The sequence below is a fragment of the Paramormyrops kingsleyae genome, chromosome 4, assembly GCF_048594095.1.
Source record: "Paramormyrops kingsleyae isolate MSU_618 chromosome 4, PKINGS_0.4, whole genome shotgun sequence".
Taxonomy (NCBI): Eukaryota; Metazoa; Chordata; class Actinopteri; order Osteoglossiformes; family Mormyridae; genus Paramormyrops; species Paramormyrops kingsleyae.
In genome coordinates, this window is record NC_132800.1 from 12,095,131 (window position 1) to 12,114,397 (window position 19,267).

Sequence of the window (19,267 nt, forward strand, 5' to 3'; positions counted from 1 at the left end):
ACCACCCCTATTCAACCTTCCTCCCAAACATTCACCTGCTAACTCTCCATCCCTACATCTTTACTTTTCTTCCTGAGATGAAGGACCACTGTGGTGAGAGTGTCATCTGCTGTCACCCTGTCCTGGGTTAGTGACATTGTTCCCAGTCTCCTACTGGTGACCTTGTTTTTGGAGCACCTCTGTACCACAACTTCTCACTCAAAAGGTCAGACCTGACCACCAGCTAAACCTTACTGTGCACTTCAATTACAACAACCTGTCCAGGTTCTGGGTAAATAATTTACAAGCTTATCGAAATAATTACCTCTAACCAGTGACCGACACATCAGCATGAACTGCGCAAGACTTTTTTTCAGAACACTGCACCTTTTCCCACTTAAGCAAAGGGTATTAAACATGAGGATTATCCGACAGCAGGCAGGGGTCAATTACTGGTGCTCCGAAAGGGACAGAAAGTTTGGATCACAACAGAGGAGACAAGCATGTCCCCTATATCATATTTATGGCTTGGAGAATCTCAGAATAGAAAAATACACAGGACTTTATTTAATGTGTAGTTAGACACTTTGTTAAAGACAATTAAGTTATCTGTGACAAAGCACTGCAGTGAGCCTGCTTCCATGCTGCGATGTGAATATTTGCCATGTTCCTAAAAAATTCTGTTTATTGCAGTGTCTGACCACACAGACCTATTGCCAGATGATCATACTGGACTTATCAATTGGACATATTTTGCACTATTACAGATTGATGTCTTGCATATACACAGAAACTGATTTTATAGATTACTCAAGAACATACAATATAATTAATACCAATTTTTTTCACTGTAAAAAAATTCCCGTGGTTGTTCATATTCTCATTATTACTTAATATTTACTTTTAAATACATATATATATATATAACCGAATCAGGCTTAATCAAGATAGGTGATCGATCAGTTTAACGATCCCCAAAATTAACCCCGTGGACCGTTTGTGTATTATGGCTTTGGACTCAACCGGGTTTTATGTAGCTTAGCAGCTACTTTGAAATGAATAAATCGTTGATAGATTGCAATTTACACGCAGCGAGCTGATTAAAAACGAGTAAAGTGAAGCTAAACTCAGAATTAAAGCACAACCGATAAGAGTACAGCTGCTGTAGTTAGTGCGTGTAAAGCGTCAGTTCGAATCTTTAGTGGGATCTGCCATGGACGTTATGCTATGAACATCGACGATTTAATTCATTAGGCCTACTGACTTTTATTGGCTTTTATTACATATATTGCAATTTAATTTTGCTGTTGGATTGCGTATAAGATCGATCGTTTTTATAATCTGGTTTTGCATACGCTTTAGTGGCAACAAGTGAATCTTTTAAAAAACAAAATTATTATTGCAAATCATTTGATTGAAGTGCTAAGAATATCAGAAATACATTAAAGAAATGTGACGTTCATAGTAATAGGATAGGGTTAGGCATTCCAGATCCTGGAGTACAGGATCCAGCAGATTTTCTATCCTATACCAAATAAACTGCGTGAGATAAGGAGCGGTTAGATAGATAGATAGATAGATAGATAGATAGATAGATAGATAGATCTATCTATCTATCTAGCGGATTGTCCACAAAAGAGCCGTTTTTCAGAGCTATTGTGTCAAACATCTCCCTCACAAAAGCAGACAAAAGTCTAAATACACAGCGACTTTGAAAATCACGACTGGGTCGGATCTGTCGTTAGCTGACGTATGACACTACGACCTACTTTACGAAGTTTCCGACAACACTCGCTAATTAACGAAGTGTCTTAACAAAGTAGGCCTATTTCACGTTACAAAGTTTACTGGATGTTTCTAGAAACAGGAAGTTATTTGAAAATGGTAACTAGAGTTTTACGCCGGCATCTGAGGGATAGATAGCCTATAAGAAATGTTATTTAATACGTTTAGCAAACGATTTCTATAGATTATAGGCCTACATAACAAACCCTTGGCGCACGCAGGAGGTGCTTAGTGCGTTATAGTTACCGCAGAAAACTTATCACTTAATATTTAGGCTAATAATTTTACTTTTAGTCATTTCAAACGACTCAGCTACATAGCTTTGAAAAAATATGCGGTAGTGAAAAATATGGGTCAGATATATTATTAGTTATCGCTGCACTAATTATTGGGTGTTGAAATAGGCCTACGTTTCTTTGTCTGATGGTAGATCAGTCACAAATGAATTATTGAGTTGTTTATTATTATGAATGAAAATGGGCGGAATGCAATCCTGAACGCGTTTCACCGTTTAATTCGGCGCCAGGAGATCGCGCAAGTGCCAGTACTGAGCCCTGAACAATAGCAATTGTCGGGTTGTGTCCTTAACCACTGCTACCTGCTCCTACCCCTGCTAAAATGCTTATTCATCACAAGCTCTCCGTGGTTTGTCATATATAGAGACCATAGTTTTGAGTGATAGATTTTTATTAGATATTTCTTCCCTTCCAGTTATTGATTTTATATAGGATTTATGATGCGCTGAGTGCTTATTCTCTTTTTATGTTTAAAAACTGTGCAGCCAGTCATTCAAAGGATTATTAAAGATACTTCACCGTTAAAAAACACAACTTATGACTGCGTATTAGGTCACTCATTTTGAGAAATATCATATACAGATGTGTTCCTTGCGTCTTCTGTAGCCTATACTGTTAACCCTCATATTTTTTATCGCGGCTTGTTAATTCTTATACTTGGATTGTCATAGGATGCGCAGGCCTAACTATCGTTTAGTGGTTTTCTAACATTTTGAACGTTACTTTTCAATGACATATACAAACAATTGACTCAATTTGGCTTTAAGTGCCGCTTTAAATGACCGGTATTAAAATGCGTTTAAAATTAGTATTATCTTAATAATTGTCAATGTTTTACGTTTGAAAACAATGCTGGCAGAAACAATCCATTAACGGCAAGCTGTTGGCCCAGTTGCCAATTAAACTCGATGAGATTCGTCAAGAAATCGGACAAGGACGCCCAGCCCTTACCCTGCATTTAATCAATGCCTTAAGGCTTAAGTCAAACAAGCCAATGGCAAAGTCTTTTGACATGATGTACTTGATTTTGATAAGTAGCATTAAACTTAAGGCAAAAACAACGTAGCCTCCTTGAGCAGCTTGTGTATGGCGTAAAGTGGAGGCTGCCGTAACATATGTGATGAACTGTACATTCATTACTAAATAGATCAACCGTGCGTTCAGCATATAACAGCTTCTAAAATGTTACCGTCAAAGCTATTTACTACGCGAAATTTCACCAGTTGAACACATTTTCTAAACGACGATTACCCCATCACCAGGAATACAGCAAATTGACAATGATTGTCTTAAAATACTCCAAAAAATACATTTATTGCACTGGTTAGAAGCGTAGTATCTGAACCCTTTAACTTCACAACATAAAACTTGTATTTGCTGCGTTCGTTTATTCTACTGTAATAACAAAGTAAACTTTAATAATAGTGTCATTTGTTGGGTGTGTGTAACTGAATTTCGAGTTACTAAAATGTTACATCTCTGAAAATTGATCTAAAAAATCATTGTAACCAACGTATATATTGTTCCATCGTGACTGATTCCATGGAGTATGTGGAATAGACTTAATGTTCCTAAAAAGGGATATCTGCCGAAGTCGATTAAAAAATACTTTAATGAAATCAATGATTTTTAAAATATCTGCTTTGCCAGTGCATAGAGAGTATTCCCCCGTACTTCACCCATTGTCCCCCGCTGCACTGTTATATTCAAGTTATATTCAAGATCTGTCGAATTGTATTATGACTCCAAGTTTAAGTCACTTCTGTGGAAATGTAAATGATATGATCATAAAAATGGGAATATCATTTCATGTATGTAAGATAGGTTGTATACATAGTGCAGATATACTTTCACACAAGGGCGTAGGAACCAGGTGGGACAGAGGAGGAAGGGAATGTGTACCCAGCAATATTTAATTGTCATACGACGTAGCTATCACACGTTTAAATTATAATTTTAACGTATCGATATTGACAAAATACCTAACAGAAAAGTTTAAACTTGAAACAAGGGTTTTAAATCTATTCTTATAAGCTGATTTCACAGATTTTCTCTGCTAATGAAGGTTTGTATTATAAAGCCAAATATCACTGTACTCTCCATCCATTATTACAGAACTACCGATCAGTTCTGCAGTGTTTTCTGTATAGGAATCTCACTATAGGGCAGAATCGTATTTTAAAAAGAAGGATTTAAACCCCCATCAGTTGAGCTCGAGCCTAAGGTATATGGTCTACACTTACGGCTACAGTATCTTGTTAATAAAGTGCATCGTTGCAGGTTTTCCTTCCCTTTTTGGCAGGGGCGCTATTAATCACGTTTTGAAGTACAGCCTTGGGAAAAAATTCCCGGAAACACGTACTGGCATAAGGTCTCGTATAAAGAGGGGTAAATTCGACTCTCAGGACTGACTGTAACTTTAGAAATTGCGGGTATATTTTTTTCATTCGTCTGGTTTTTGATAAGGTCAATCAAAATAGGTACAGTAAGGTACTTATGTAAGCAGGGGCGCAGATAGCGTTCTCTTAGCTAGATATGGACCCCGATCCCCCCCACCCCCGATTTTGAGGGAAAAAACTAAACTTAGATAAGTAGCATTACTAAATATGTAAATAAGTACTCACAGCATATGGTTGCTGCAGGTACTAGTGCACTACGCGCGCGCATCCCCGTGCCTGCACACGTATTCCCACTTTCTCCCTTCCCCTCTTTCTATAGGCCTACGCAGACACAGTAAAGTGTACTAATTCCTATTGGCCTACACATAGCTTCAGAATTTTCCACTTACTCAGTTACCTACCGATTTAACGAAGGATAAATAACTCAAACACTGATTTCACGTTCTACAACATTTTTATTCAAAAACACCTATACTCCTTTGTGCTGACTCTGTGCATCGTCCTGTCTATGCGAGTTTGAGGACTGAGCTGCCTAATTGTGCCTGTTGCAGTTATGGTCACAGAGCCCGAAGCGGGATGCAATACAGAAAAACACGAAGATCTATCACAGCGTTCTTTCAAACAGAAAACAATGTATATAGACTTCAATTCTATACGACCTATACTAAGCCTATATGTTCAAAGCAATTGTCAATATGATTTCACCATATCTCAGATGAGCCCATTTATGTTACTGCAACAAAGCTAACGACATTGCAGAGACAGAGAAACATTGTAGAGAATATTGTCCAAAAGGCTATTTGTGAGTGATTGTTAACTTCATACGAGGCAACAAAGTCACAGTGTGTGTATGTTGACCGATGTCAATCAAAATGTTTTTGCCTGCACTTCAAAAATCTCCCATGTGTCCTGTATGTAAGATATACATATCCAGTATAGCACATGCATGGTTATGAATGTGTGAATATTTGTGAGCTGCCATGAACTGGCATCCCATTTCTTTGGACAAGCGTTTATAATGAGTCAAGCTTCATTTAATAAAACGCTGTTTTGCTGTGACACTTGGAGCAAACATGTAATTTGTGCGTAGATAAAATTTTTACCTAATACGTCATATAGGGAGTAATTTGACCTCACTAAAGCCATCAAATCGGTTGGAACCTTTTTAGGCTTAAATGAATGTATACGAAAACGGTACTGATTTGGGTGTCATATTATTTCCTAGTTTAATCTTCAACTTTCTTCATAGTTGAGATTCAAGTTTGAGGAATCTACTGACTACAAAATAAGCGAAGGAATAAAAGATACTAAAGAAGTTACAGAGCATGGATTCGTAGTAAAACATTAAATGCGTCCGAGAACTACTGAACAATTTCCGTCTGCTTAAAGAAGCTAAATCGTATTTTTTCTTTTCGCTCGCACAAAAACTGTCCTTAATTTTACTCAACGCGACTCAAAGCATTTTTAAGGAGCTAAGCGGGGTAAATATCTCGGTGCAAAAACGTGACATATTGCAATTTGTTGGTAGCCGATAACTTAAAAGATAAGGCTGTGCGTGGTAGTTCAATCACGTTTAGGAAGGCAAGTTAAGCCAAGGAATTTGGATAAGCAAAGGTGAGCTGTTCACGACTCAACTCACAATTAAATGCTGTTCGTGTAACACGCCATTGACGTGAATAAATACATATGTAGCCTACGTCCGTCTGGGTAATCTTATTAGTCCGATGTGTAAGTGTGCAAGTTTCTTGGTTCTTGTTTATTTTAAGGGATATTACATTTGTCACGGAGCCTTTACAAATAAGTACAACCGAATAGTATTAAATTAGAAATGAATCACGCCCTTCTAAAAATAATTAAAGAGGTCGATGAGATAAAGGGCAGTGAATGATCATATCGATGTTTCACTAAATCAGACGGGAGGATGCGATTTCTCATCCTAATGGCCTCCGACAAATTAGCCAATAATACTGTAATTCCAGCGAGGCCACATCTTTTCGCGAAAAAAATTGGATCCAGAATCAGTTCCAAAACTCTACCATGTAAGGATAAGAGCAGAAGCCTTGGCGATTAGAGGCGTGATTTCATAATAACATCTAATCACATAGTCTATCGTTCAAGGTCTTTACCTGAAGTGAATACACTCGGAATTGCCTTACTCGACAGATAAAATTGATAAAACGGCTACGGTCATAAATGCGTTTAAAAGCAGCCCTATATGTTTCAAGGCAGCGGTCATTTCTGCCAATTTAACTGAATGTATTTATTGCAATAAAAGAGACAGAGAAGATCCCCCTAAATCGCCTTTTTATAATGAACACATTTACCGTGGGTAATTAATATATAAACTATTTCGATTTGTCACTTTGATTTGTATTTCAGTTAATTGTGAAAGTAATTACGGAGCGAATTAACAGCTTTCTAGAAAGCCGGCGGTTTCGGGTCTATTTCCATCGCAGCGAGCAATATTAATTTGCCCCTCCTGTTGATGTGATGAATAGGAGTTATAAATCTATATGATTGGTTCAGGCCAAGACTAAATGGCTTCATATTTCACATGTGGTTTAATAGAAATATTCATGCGATCTCTTAATGAAATTAAACCAATGGGCGGTGGGGGAGGGGGGGGGGGTAGTGTAGAGCAGAGTTCGGCTCAGAGAGGTCCAAAAAGGTATACGTAGCGGATCGCAACGACAGACATCTTTTGGGAAACAAGTGTATATATATATATATATATATATATATATGTTGCGTTCATGTATTTCTCAAATGACCAATTTGAACAATAAATACTTGAACAAGTTGATTTTAAAAGTGCGTTCCGTATCAGGGGAGTCGGAGGAGCACGGGCACTCTGACAGATTCAGGGGGCCTATCACTTCCCAGGGGCCCCCGAATACATAAAATCATACATAAAATTGGGTGAGATTTTGCTAGGGGGCCCAAAATAGGTATCTTACACCTCTGTTCCGTATTCCATGCAGTGCACGACCAGTAGGCCTACTAACTTATAATATACGGCGTATACAACAACGATTTCAGGTTTATTTTTCCATATATGCAACCTATGGCAAACGCTGTTTTAATGGTTTCTTTTAAATTTATTTCCAAGTGAAAAAGGAATATTGGAGAATGCATTACAATTTCAAGCGTCCATTAAGGAGTTAAAGCGGAGCGGCCATATCATCACACCGCGGGTGCTGGCTGACGCGAGATTCATCATTAATATATCAGTTGGTAAGTGTCCAGCTATTATTTCGTAATCGGCCTTAATATCATCTATGGTTCCTAATTAAATCGTGATTCTTCAGTTAAACCTGTCCGGTGACTTGTTGATTTCCCATGAGCAAATAAACGCTGGATGCAGTCCCATGAGAGTGGTTAGCTGATGAATTGACAAAAACTAATCAGCTTTATTGGGCGACGGGTTAAGGGCAACAGGGTGTCAATAATTCTCATCCTGACCTCTTCCTCCATTAAGTTAAAATGGCTTATTAGAGCAAAGCACTGGCCAATACATTTTCAGAGCTCAATTGCTTAAAAACGCACCTATTCCTCTATACAAATTCAAGTTATCCCATGTCACGTTTATCACCGGGGTTTATAACAATCTCATCTACTAAATGTCATATCACAAAGGCTGCAATTTTGATAAAACCGGGCAGCGTCCTTAAACAGTTATCCATAAATTGAGAGTGCAGTGGAGAGTGCAGGAGATCGCGCGGCAGGGTGGATTCCCCATCGCTATACACCCCCCCCCCCCCATTAGCCTAGTGCAAACAAACATGTTTACAGGATTCTATTTACAAGAGTAATTTCTTCAAATTTGAACATTTACAGTCCGCTTTTCCCAGCGTCAGATAATATACTGCAGTGAAATAACAGTTGTTTTAAACCTGCCTAATTTGGCCCATTTAAATGTGCAGGTCTGTTTTTTTTGTATAGCAGCATACGTGAATATACCCAACACATCCATATATTTTACGGATTTTACGTTCTTATTAGCAACACTAGTTTGGTCAGCTTAACATGTCTCAATTTCACCTTCCACAAAGCTTAAACTATAAGCTTTAATAAACTTATAAAAGTCCAGTCTTAACTTGTGCTAATATTTGCAATGTGTAATATTCGTTTGTAAAATATCACTGGAACAAGATTTTCTATGTGCACAGCTTGCATCTAAAAATTATAGTCTTTCAATACTGTTGAAAAACAATGCGTTTATTTAATACGAGTTCGAAACCAATTATACATAGGCCTAATGAAATGAAAAACTCAACCATGTTTCTCAATTTAAGATTTCACTGCAGTATTATAAATGTGATTTGGTATATAAGCTTACGGGCGGCTGCAAGAAAAGTTAAATCGATGAAGAGAAGCCAAAGCCCCCAAAAAAATGACAGAAAGTAAGGAATTTAAGCTTATATAAAATAATGAAAACTTTATCTTAATTGCTGATTGCATTACCAGATAACAATTTCGCCTCTGTACGTCATAAATATAAACAGGGTGAAATGTGCAATATGGGTCAGACATAAAAGCACCCTGACCCACCGCTTAGCGCGTTTCCGCCGCGGAGGCGTACAAACGCGCGTATTGGGGCGGCTTTCAACTGAATTTCCCCGCTGACACATTTAATTACGTAATTGGCCAGGTTTCGTATGACAACAATAGTACGTCAACTGTCACTTTCAATGTGTTAAAACTCTTATGTGCCTGCATGTAGGTAGGCACGTGCTTGCCTCTGTGTGGGTTTTCTACACGTGTAATTAAAACGAATCGCTTCCGTGGTGTTTTCTAGCAAATGCAACCTGAAGCGAAAGAAGCACGAGAAAAAAAAAACTTGAAAATATGGTTTATGCGGGTATGAGAGTAAAAACAAACAAACAATAAAACACAATAGATATAAGCCAGGTGTTGTATAGTGTGCATGTAGGCAATGTATAGTTGACGTTTAGTAGCAACAGAACCATGGTGGCAGAATGACCATGAACACGCTACCTGTCATTGGAAGGAGACTAAATTTAAAAATCAAAAATCTGACGCGTAACAATTAGCCTCACTACAAGTGTATATGACTGTTTGAAAAAAAGCACACGTCACTATTAATATAACAGGTACAGGAAAATCTATAAGACAAATACGAACCTTTCACAGAATCATTGTTTCTCTCCTCATCATAAGTAGGCCTTTGTGATAAGATTTAAGTGAGTGTTTTAGTTCCAGCTGCACGGAAGAATTGTAGGCTATATCCCTCCCCCAACAAAAAAACTAAATCCGGAGACAGAAGTCTCATGCAACTACAGTTACTCTGACAGCGTCAACATTTCAACTAAACATTAACTATGATCTTTTCTGAATTTTTATGTATAATTGGGAAACTTCTGTAGACGTATATACGACAAAAAAAGACCGACACAAATATTTAAATCTGATCTTATAATTGCTCTGATATTCAAAATCATTCAAGGAGTTCACTTATATTGTTGCCCTTAACGAACATGCAGGTGAATTAATAAACCAGTTTCCGCCACCATACCTAAGCAGCATCCTTTAAATGTCCTCTTGCTTTCGATTCGCAGGTGACAGATCTGGAGCGAAGACCGCGCGCGCAGAGCGCGATGTGGGGGGCCAGGGACCTGCATTCCGACCCAATTAAGCTACCAAAGTTAGCCCTGCTGTCTGTGTGCCGTGATCCGAGTCCACGAGAAAGGGGGACACCCAGAAGCGATTAGATACTGAGCCGGCGACAAACTTCAACACACATGGAAACATTTTTGACATTTTTACACGTTGGATCCAAACAAATGGGCACGTTTGTTTTTAATATATTATTTTGTTAGATAATCAAACACCTGCACACTTCGTATCGATATCTCCATAGATCACCGAAAACGGGCTGTACGTTGACGACTAGACAAATAAACGAATATGCGACATTCATACTTTAACTAAACAGAGAAACTGAAGCCATTATTTTTGCAGCATCCCTGCATAACAGCGCAAAACCAATATGTTACGTTAAATACAATTATCGTTTATGTATGCATAATACATGAAAGTGTACATATATCGGTGTCTATTTTTGTGTACTATCCTTGCAGTGAGGCACTTCGTTTTCTACGTGCCGCAGTGGGGGCAGATTTTGGGAACAATAAAGTACATTTATATTGTTTAGCTGCACTATAATAACTTAAGAGAAACCACTTGCAACGTTTTTCGTCAGGTGCTTTAAGTTACCAATATGATAAAAACATAACTGCATAAAACGTTTTCTCGTTTTCACAAAATAGTATACTTCACCCATAATGGCCACATAGAAATTACTATTTGACAAGCAAAGTTTTGTGTTATGTGATCACGTACAATAGCGTTCGACACAAAGTAATGAACGAAGCGACAGCTTTCTGTTTTCTCCATAGCCTGCATTCAAAAATGCGTCGTTTTTATTGCGGGTGAGTAGCTTACTAATTAGCCCTAAAGCAGGACGCGAGCTACGCAAAGCTCCCGATACGTCATGCATCTTAACTTTAATAGGGTGAAACAAATAGAGCTATAAACAAAATGAAAGGCAGCGCAATGGAATCAAGGTGGGACAGGATGCCTCTGGGAATAACAAAGTAAATAAATACATTTAAAAATTACAAAGACGTGGAAAAAAGGCACTACGTCCACCATAAACACGCGGACGCGGACCAATAGGAAAGCTCCCGGCCCGGCCAGCGCAGCCAATCCTCTTACTCAGAAGGACTTCAATTGACCAGCGGAGTTAAGCGCTCAGTCCAGCGCAAATCGTAAGTCACATTAGTAGACCATCCAGGCTCTGAGACCGTTTAAAGACATTTTAAGTTGCACCACTTGGAGCGACTGGGACTCCAGGCCAGATGGAAAAATCCAAAAATTTCCGCATAGACGCGCTCCTGGCTGTCGACCCTCCAAAAGTACAGACTTCTCCCCTGGCGCTGGTTACCTCTCTGTCCTCCTCTTCCCTTTCATCGTCCGGAAGTGTAAACGCTTCTGAGCTGAACACCAGCACCGATTCCTTAAGGACTGAGAGCCCATCGCCGCCAAGGATTTCCTCTTGCGGCCTGATTCCCAAACCGGGCTTCTTGAATAACCCCCACTCCAGTATGGTTGGATTACATCCTCAAAGTACCGCGGGCATTCCGCCTCAGGCTTTCTACGGCCACCCAATGTATACGTATTCTGCGGCTGCCCTTGGTCAGCATCCGGCCCTTTCCTATTCCTACCAGCACGGGTCCCATCACCACCACCCCAACGAGTCCGTCAAACTCACCGCAGGAACGTTTCAACTGGACCACTGGCTGCGCGTCTCCACAGCAGGAATGATGCTTCCGAAAATGTCGGATTTCAACTGTAAGTATACGGCTTAAAACTGTGGTCCTTGCTAATACTGAATTAACAGCCTAATATGGTCCTTTTGTTCACATTTAGGACCAACTTTTTGTTCTGTAATTGTTACAGCTCCCTTAAGGACAATATTTCAAATATGCACATGAGTTTTGCCAAAATATGCCGTACATTTCTAATCCAGAATTATTTTACGTGTCTTACCTTTAATAAAATAATAAATATCTTGGCGAGATTTATTAATTGGCTGATAGGTCTAATATTTAAAAGCACATTAAAATGCTTCCATAAATTGCGATGACATACAGGTCATAATTGCCTAAATAGGCAACGGGGAGATTTTACTGAATGTCGAAATTCACTTGGAAAACAGTGCCTTCATTGAGCCAGTTAACTCGTGCGCCAGCCGCCTCTTTTACAGGAACTAAATTGACGAGATAATGGACAGTGGGAAAGTAACGGGGCAGTGCGACATTTTCAGCCGGCGAAGTGTTTGCACACCAGATACTGGCCTTTCTGTTCACTTTCATTTTAACAGATTCGCTCCAGGAGAGATGGTAAATAGCCTCGATTCTCTCTAAATATCAGAAACTAAGGGGATGCAACCATAGTTATTGACTGTGCATGGTTTGACAAATTGACCGTTCGTGACTTAGAGAATTTCACCGCGCCTTTTTCAGAAATACAAAATACCAGAAAAAACATATGCGTGGAAACTCTACAATAATTACCCTTACCCTTACTATATTTAGCTATTCGTCTTACACATCGTGGGAAAAATTATACATATGCATATGGCCAAACAGCACAAAACCTCACAAAACAAACACACATTTCGTTATGTTATTAAAGTTATAAGATGTACTTGCTAATCATGCATATATAGGCCTACATACACACATAATGGTTTTGGTAAATGGGTCCCTAACACAGCATTGTGTAGTGTCCTTTGCACAGACCTAAACTCATCTATGTCGAATCCCCTTCTGATGAGGGACGCTGCGACAGCACATAGGCCTATATATAGGCTACGAAATGCAAATGTAGCAGACTTAGATTTTGTCGTTTATTTTCAACTGAAATCACCATAGAACCTTCTTCTTGTAGCTCAAGCGCAGTCTAACTTACTGGGCAAGTGCAGAAGACCAAGGACCGCGTTCACCAGCCAGCAGCTCTTGGAACTGGAGCATCAGTTTAAGTTAAATAAGTACCTCTCCCGGCCCAAAAGGTTCGAGGTGGCCACGTCATTAATGCTCACTGAAACCCAGGTAAATGCATCACCTCCGGGAAAGGAATGAAATCATAGCTATTCTGCAGCGGGCCCAACGTCATATAGCATTAATAAAATGTATATATATATGGTTTATATATTATATTATTTATATATTAAATACCAATATTATGTATCACATACCAGTGCATATTCCCCAACCTGACCTGACCTATATATATTTAAGTGTGCTGTTATGCCATCTAAATTAGCAGGTGTACAGTAGTTATGCGATATTTTCCCCATAGAAGTCTTTAGAAGGATTTAAGAAGCACACGACGATAAGCAGATAAGCATAACCGGTGAACATATGCGCCTACTTTAAGGTTATGATATCGGTAGCTGATGTACGCCTTCTTTTCAGGTAAAAATATGGTTTCAGAACAGGCGGATGAAATGGAAGCGCAGCAAGAAGGCGAAGGAGCAAGCGGCCCAGGACGCCGAGAAACCCAGGAACGGCAAAAACGCGCAGGACAAGTCCGACGGCTCGGAGAGGACGGACTGCCAGCGGTCGGACCCCGTGAAAAACAACAGAACAAGAGGCATCAGGGACAGTGACGAGGAAGAAGCGGATGATAATTACCTGTACAACTCGTCGGATTGCTCCTCGGAGGACGAGAGAAGTCACACTGGGCGGATTAGTCCGCAGCAGTAAGATGATTAGGCCTACGGCGGTAACATTTATTTTCTTTTTATTGAATATTTTAAACGGTCTGTCTAATTTTACGAGAAACGTGCATGTATTCATTACCTGCAATTGAAAGTTAAAATTACAAATCTAATCACTAAAAATATAAAATAATTTCCATCGACGGCTGATGTGAAGCTGATACAGAAAAATAAAAATCTGATTTATTTGCATTAACAATGACACTTAGTCTCACGTTGAGAAAGTACCGGTCGAATCTGTTACAATGCATGTTTTTTTCTCCCTTAGAAATGTTGTTTAATCAGTCTTAAAAATTCAATTTCATTCCCTCGCACCTCACGGCTACTTAAGTGTGAGCAATTTTTATAGGCCTACTTAATTAAATATCCCAATTGTTCATCTTTGATAACCACTGCGTTTTTAATTTTTATTTTTTAAACTGTGTGTGGTTGTACATCTGTAACTGTCAAAGACCGTTTACGTGAAGAAGAAAAGTAACGTCTTTATTTTTGTATACGGTATTTATAGAAATGGCTCTAAAATTGCATGCTAAATTTTTGTTTAGCGTTTCTCATGGTGCAAATAACATTAAATAAAATTGTTTTATAAAACCGTGTTTAATTTTTTTGTTAAGACGACTGGCCGCAATTAGGACAACGTCTAGGCCTATAAGTCTTAATAAAAGGAGAATATAGTAGGCTACCGTATAGGTGCAATATTTGGCAGCAACGTTAAATTAAACTATTTTAAGTATTTGGAATTTTGTTTATCAGATCGCAAATCACAATTACACAATGGCGCTAGTAATTTTACTGTAAACTAGGCTATATTACAACTATTACAGCATTTGATGTTATTACATGCAAGTTAAATATAGCCTATTATTTGTGATTTGAGCGTGCATATGGACTAGAATAGCGGAAGAGCTGTTCGGATATGTTTTCTGTTGTTTGTCAGAGGGAGCCATCGCGGTATGGCTGAAATATGCTGTACAGTGAACAACACAGCTGATGCTGCATTCATCTGGCCTGTCCTGCCCGGCTCACCAGGTCGTGGCCCGGCGATCTCTGTTAATAGCGCTGGCGAATCGGTGCAAATGTGCGCACAAGCAAACAGAAACATCTCGCACCAGAGCAGCAGCGGGCTGATATTAATAAACCTTTGAAATGGAGGGACATCGATCATCGGGCGCGCTGACGCTCAAGTTCATCCGGGTTTTGTTAGAAATAGCCGCGGCGCGCCCGTGTGCCACCACACCAAAGAAGATCGAGTGCATTGATGTGGCTGAGTATTATTTTAGCTGCTTTGGATAAATATTTGCATCAGTATAATCGACAGATTCGATTTTCCGTTACATTTTAATGGAAGCTGGAAAAATATGAGAAGTATATAAACTTTAGTTAACGGCTGGGCTTTGCTAAGACATATGAAATTGTCGTTCTTTGGAAATGGATAAAAGTAATTATTTTATGTATGTGTAGTGATAGATGTTATTTGTTCAAAATGTTAAGCGGTGGCGAGTGAGCAAATGGTGCCTAAAATATAAAAAAACGTGGTCACCGCGAAATCTTATCACATGGAGTGACATGAACTGCACAAAAAGTCTTAGAAATGTAGGCTATTAATATAAATGTATTTCATTATATTGCTCTACTAGGAGTCCTTATTGCGCCAAAATGTTTGAATTTTACAATGACAGAAATGTGTAATAATAGTAATAAAATAATAATAATAATAATAATGAACTAAAAATATAAAGGAAAAATACATTTATTTAAATGCGTCATTCTTTTCCTCACGAGAAACATTTTCTTTGGTCAAATTTTTAATTGAAGCTTTACGCCTGTTATTGTGACTGACTAGTGTTAAGTTTTAATCAATCAGCGCAACTTATCCGAAATACGTATCCTGGGCAATTTATTTTAGGCATTACGTACAAAACCTTCAAAATATTAAACTGTCATATTCATTTCGACGGATCCAACAACGTATAACACGATCATTCTGATACCCTCATGTGTTGTATTAATAATACATAAAAAGTTTGTGCTATTACATACACTTGCAATTTACAGATGTAGAATACAATTAAAAAAACTAAGCACCAAAATACGGAAAAAAACAAATATACGCATGTTTGAGAACAAAACACTGCGGCATTTACGGATAACGGCATAGTGACTGACACCCCTCGGGGCGGCCGCGCGCCGCTCTCAACGTCTTACATTCATAAAAACGTGCGGCACATTTACTGTTGATAGTCGCGTCGGCTTACATTTAGCACTTGCGCTGCCAGCGGTTGTACATTTAATAGGTAGCTTCACTCAATCTGTGGATTTTTATCTCCTACACCAGGATCTAGGGAGACAGCAGGTGAAGGAGGAGAGCATAAGCGGCATCTTCATTCGCCCGCATTTTCAAAAACAGGAACTCATGGATTTAGGCCGTTACTGGACACATGAAACATAACTAAGTATGGCTGCTATTTTGTTTTCAGTCTGTGGCAATAAGTTTGTAAGGTCCATCTCAAATGCTTCTACAGGGTGTTGTGTGGCTCGGCCGTTAGGATCAGGTGGTCGGTGATTCAAATCCCATGGTCATGATTATTTCATGATTAGGCCCTAAACCTCCAATTGCTCTAGGGACTTTTTCTCAATTGTCCGTTGCTCTGGATAAAAGATCATGCAAAATAAATGTCATGCATATCGGACACAATTCTCCGCATTCTCACAGAAGTTGGTTGAAAGATTGCTGGTTTGAATCCCCGACCAGCAAGGCACCACTGAGGTACCCTGAGCAAGGTACCGCCCCCAAGCACTGCTCCCCAGGCGCTGAATTCACTGCCCCCTGCTATGTCACATTTGGGTTAAATGCAGAGGATACATTTCGATTTTGTGCACCATATGCTGTGATTTGTCAACAATGACCACCGATCACTAATTTCTAAATTCTCGATTCTAATTCCAATTCTTATTAAATGATACTGCCGGTGCATCCCAGAATGGGTGGTGGTTCATCTGAGACACCTGGATCTGAGGGGGTCCAGATGGGTCCTGGACAGGTGGGGGGGGGGGGTAATGGACGACGCGGACTGGAGCACCTGCCCAATGAGGTGCCTCGATGCAGGCTGCTTTAAGGAGTATTACTTATTGACGGAGTGTAATCCCCAGACGGGACTCTAGTTTGCCCAGCTGCAAGTGCACAGAAAGGGCGATCCGTGTTATCTATTCATCAACACTCCCACCAGCAAGGGGCACTCTTTTTTTTGGGGGGGGGGCACACAGAGTCAATAGGACTTTCGTCAGCAAAACGGAGGGGCGGGCATCAACTCGAGACTGACAGCGGTAATAGCTTGTTTCTATTAGACATCAAAAGGTCACGCCAGGGGCAGTATCAGTCGCGTTAAAGTAATTAAACACAAGTACAAAAAAAAGGAAAGAGGAGCAGGGAGACAATGGTGTCAATGCACCCCCCCCCCCCCCTTTGTTTATTTGCTGATTTATCTTGAAGGGGCTCGACTTTCTCGACTCTCAACAATGTCCTCTTTGTGAGGCCTGAGGCCGCTGTGAATCACAGGACCACGCCCACCCGTGCGCCGATTGCCTGCCTGCCCCCCCCCCCTGGATGGGTCACCAATCGGCTGGGACCAGGACTGCAGTCCCTGTAGTTTTGAACTTCACACCAATTTGTGAGACAATTCTCAACTGAAACGTACAAAGTTATATGAAAACTCAACACTCTACCAAATCGATAGTTTACTTGCATTTCCCAAGATAATTCCCATTTTATTATTGAGCGGAGATTTCTCTCCCAAGTGAAGTGCCACTGTATGCAGGCCCAACGGTGACTTCACTCTGCCGGCTTGGAGATTCAAACTGACATCCTCATCCTATCTGTGGGATGCAACTCACCTTCCATACTCCATAATCACTCATCCAGTACAGGGTCATGTCGAGCATGGAGTCTATTATGGGAAGCACAGGGCACAAGGCAGGGGACACAAATGATGAAAAACAAATGATTCACTTTAGCATTTACGTAGATTTTGAAATATTACAATGCCAAATCTTAACACTTTAAACTACAACAAATAAAAATGAAAAAACGAAAGAAAAAGAATAAACAAAGGCAGGGAGATCATACAAACTACACACATGCTGATCAGGGGACAGGAATCAAACCCACAGTGCAGGGTGTGAGGTCACACTGCTAAACAATGAGCCATAAGCAGAGTATTTCCAAACAACACAAGCCAGTCTCACACTATGAGTACTACCCATAGACCAGCAAGGCTAAAATACCCTTATTGAGTGACTGGTGGGCTGTACAGGGTGACCCATGCCTTGACCTTCCCCAGTGTGAGACCAGGACCACAGTGACCCTGCACTGGATAACTGTGGAATCTATAAACACTGCAGGCACAAAACACACACACCTGTCAAGACTACAGGCTTTAATTTAAAAATGTTAGTCATACGATTACACAAAAAAAATATGTGTAGCCACAGGCAAAAATACAGGTCCCAAATCTGGAAAATGCAGGAAGATTATCAAGGATGGATGACTAACATTATTACTGAAACATTACTATACTGTAACATTACTACTGTAACATTACTAATCAAAGCACTGCCTCGTTTTATGTCAAGCTGCTGTATTGGATCTAGCAATTCCATCAATGTATCCGGTGCACCAGTGTGCTCCAGTGGACCTACAGGGACCTGCAGAAAGATCCGGAAGCTGTGACTCTGTTACAGAGCCCAAACTCAGGGTCACATTATAGGACCCATAGCCTGGGCCCCTTCTGCGATGTGGCCACTAGTGACGACGATGTCCCTGATTTTCCCCGTGAGAGAGATGCTTACATTTACCTTGAGGCTTTCACACGTACACCCGCACATATAACAAAAAAAGGTTACGCTCGGGATTCCTTAAAGGGGAAGCGCGCACCAAGTTACATTTATCAGAAGCCGTCATTCGCAGGTCGCCCCTGGCCCCCCAGGCTTGAAAGCGACCCGCGAGACCCAGATTACCAGGCACACATCCGTCCTGGCCTCTGCAAACAGCGGGAGCCCGGGAGCAAAGCAAACAGGAACTGGAGGGACACTGAGCACAATGGGGCTCTAAGTGTGAGAAGAGGATATCAGCCGGGGAGTGTGACTTCCACCTTTAATCCAGGAGCGCTGGGCTCCGCGGGAACGGGCCCCATCCTGCTCTTCTCCAGGTAACAGCGGCACTCCGTCCACATTCCGGCATCTTTACAACTGTTCACGCCAGGACTATCCAACCCTACTCCCTGGCCCCAGTGCATGCTGAGAATTTTATCCAGATATCACATTGACTGGACAGAGACTGAGTTCTCACATTCACAGAACCACTTCGAACACAGCTGGACCGCCACGAGCAGAACCGCTCACCCCGACACTGGGTTCAGCATTTCTGATACTCCGATGAAGAGTCTTTTTCGCTCAAATGATCATTTTAATCAAATTGTCAAACAGTCAAGGTCAAACAACTTGAA

At 40.3% G+C, this 19,267-nt stretch overlaps 1 protein-coding gene and 1 long non-coding RNA gene across 6 annotated transcripts in view; one reads left to right on the forward strand and one right to left on the reverse strand.

Moving 5' to 3' along the window:
• The window catches only part of LOC111857647 (uncharacterized), a 39,703-nt gene extending 26,666 nt beyond the window's left edge, over positions 1–13,037 (reverse strand). For 2 of the 5 annotated variants that reach the window (XR_002841410.2, XR_011989908.1), the window contains exon 1: positions 9,605–9,674. This is a non-coding gene — a long non-coding RNA (uncharacterized lncRNA). Of the gene's footprint in view, positions 1–35; positions 208–9,604; positions 9,675–9,995; positions 10,163–12,955 lie in introns of those variants that run through there. The other 3 variants (XR_011989910.1, XR_011989909.1, XR_002841411.2) reach the window with 3 other exon arrangements.
• On the forward strand, positions 11,115–13,970 carry mnx1 (motor neuron and pancreas homeobox 1). The gene is made up of 3 exons (XM_023838728.2): positions 11,115–11,833; positions 12,935–13,095; positions 13,462–13,970. The coding sequence occupies exons 1-3, from the start codon at positions 11,341–11,343 to the stop codon at positions 13,750–13,752; spliced, it is 945 nt and encodes a 314-aa protein (XP_023694496.1). The 5' UTR covers positions 11,115–11,340; the 3' UTR covers positions 13,753–13,970.
• Positions 13,971–19,267: the final 5,297 nt, after the last annotated feature.

Excerpts from the sequence above, each read along its gene's own strand:
- mnx1 (XM_023838728.2), top strand. The coding sequence starts at position 11,341 with ATGGAAAAATCCAAAAATTTCCGCATAGACGCGCTCCTGGCTGTCGAC. Across the intron at positions 11,834-12,934 it reads GAAAATGTCGGATTTCAACT|CTCAAGCGCAGTCTAACTTA; the intron begins GTAAGTATACGG and ends TTCTTCTTGTAG. Across the intron at positions 13,096-13,461 it reads TAATGCTCACTGAAACCCAG|GTAAAAATATGGTTTCAGAA; the intron begins GTAAATGCATCA and ends CCTTCTTTTCAG.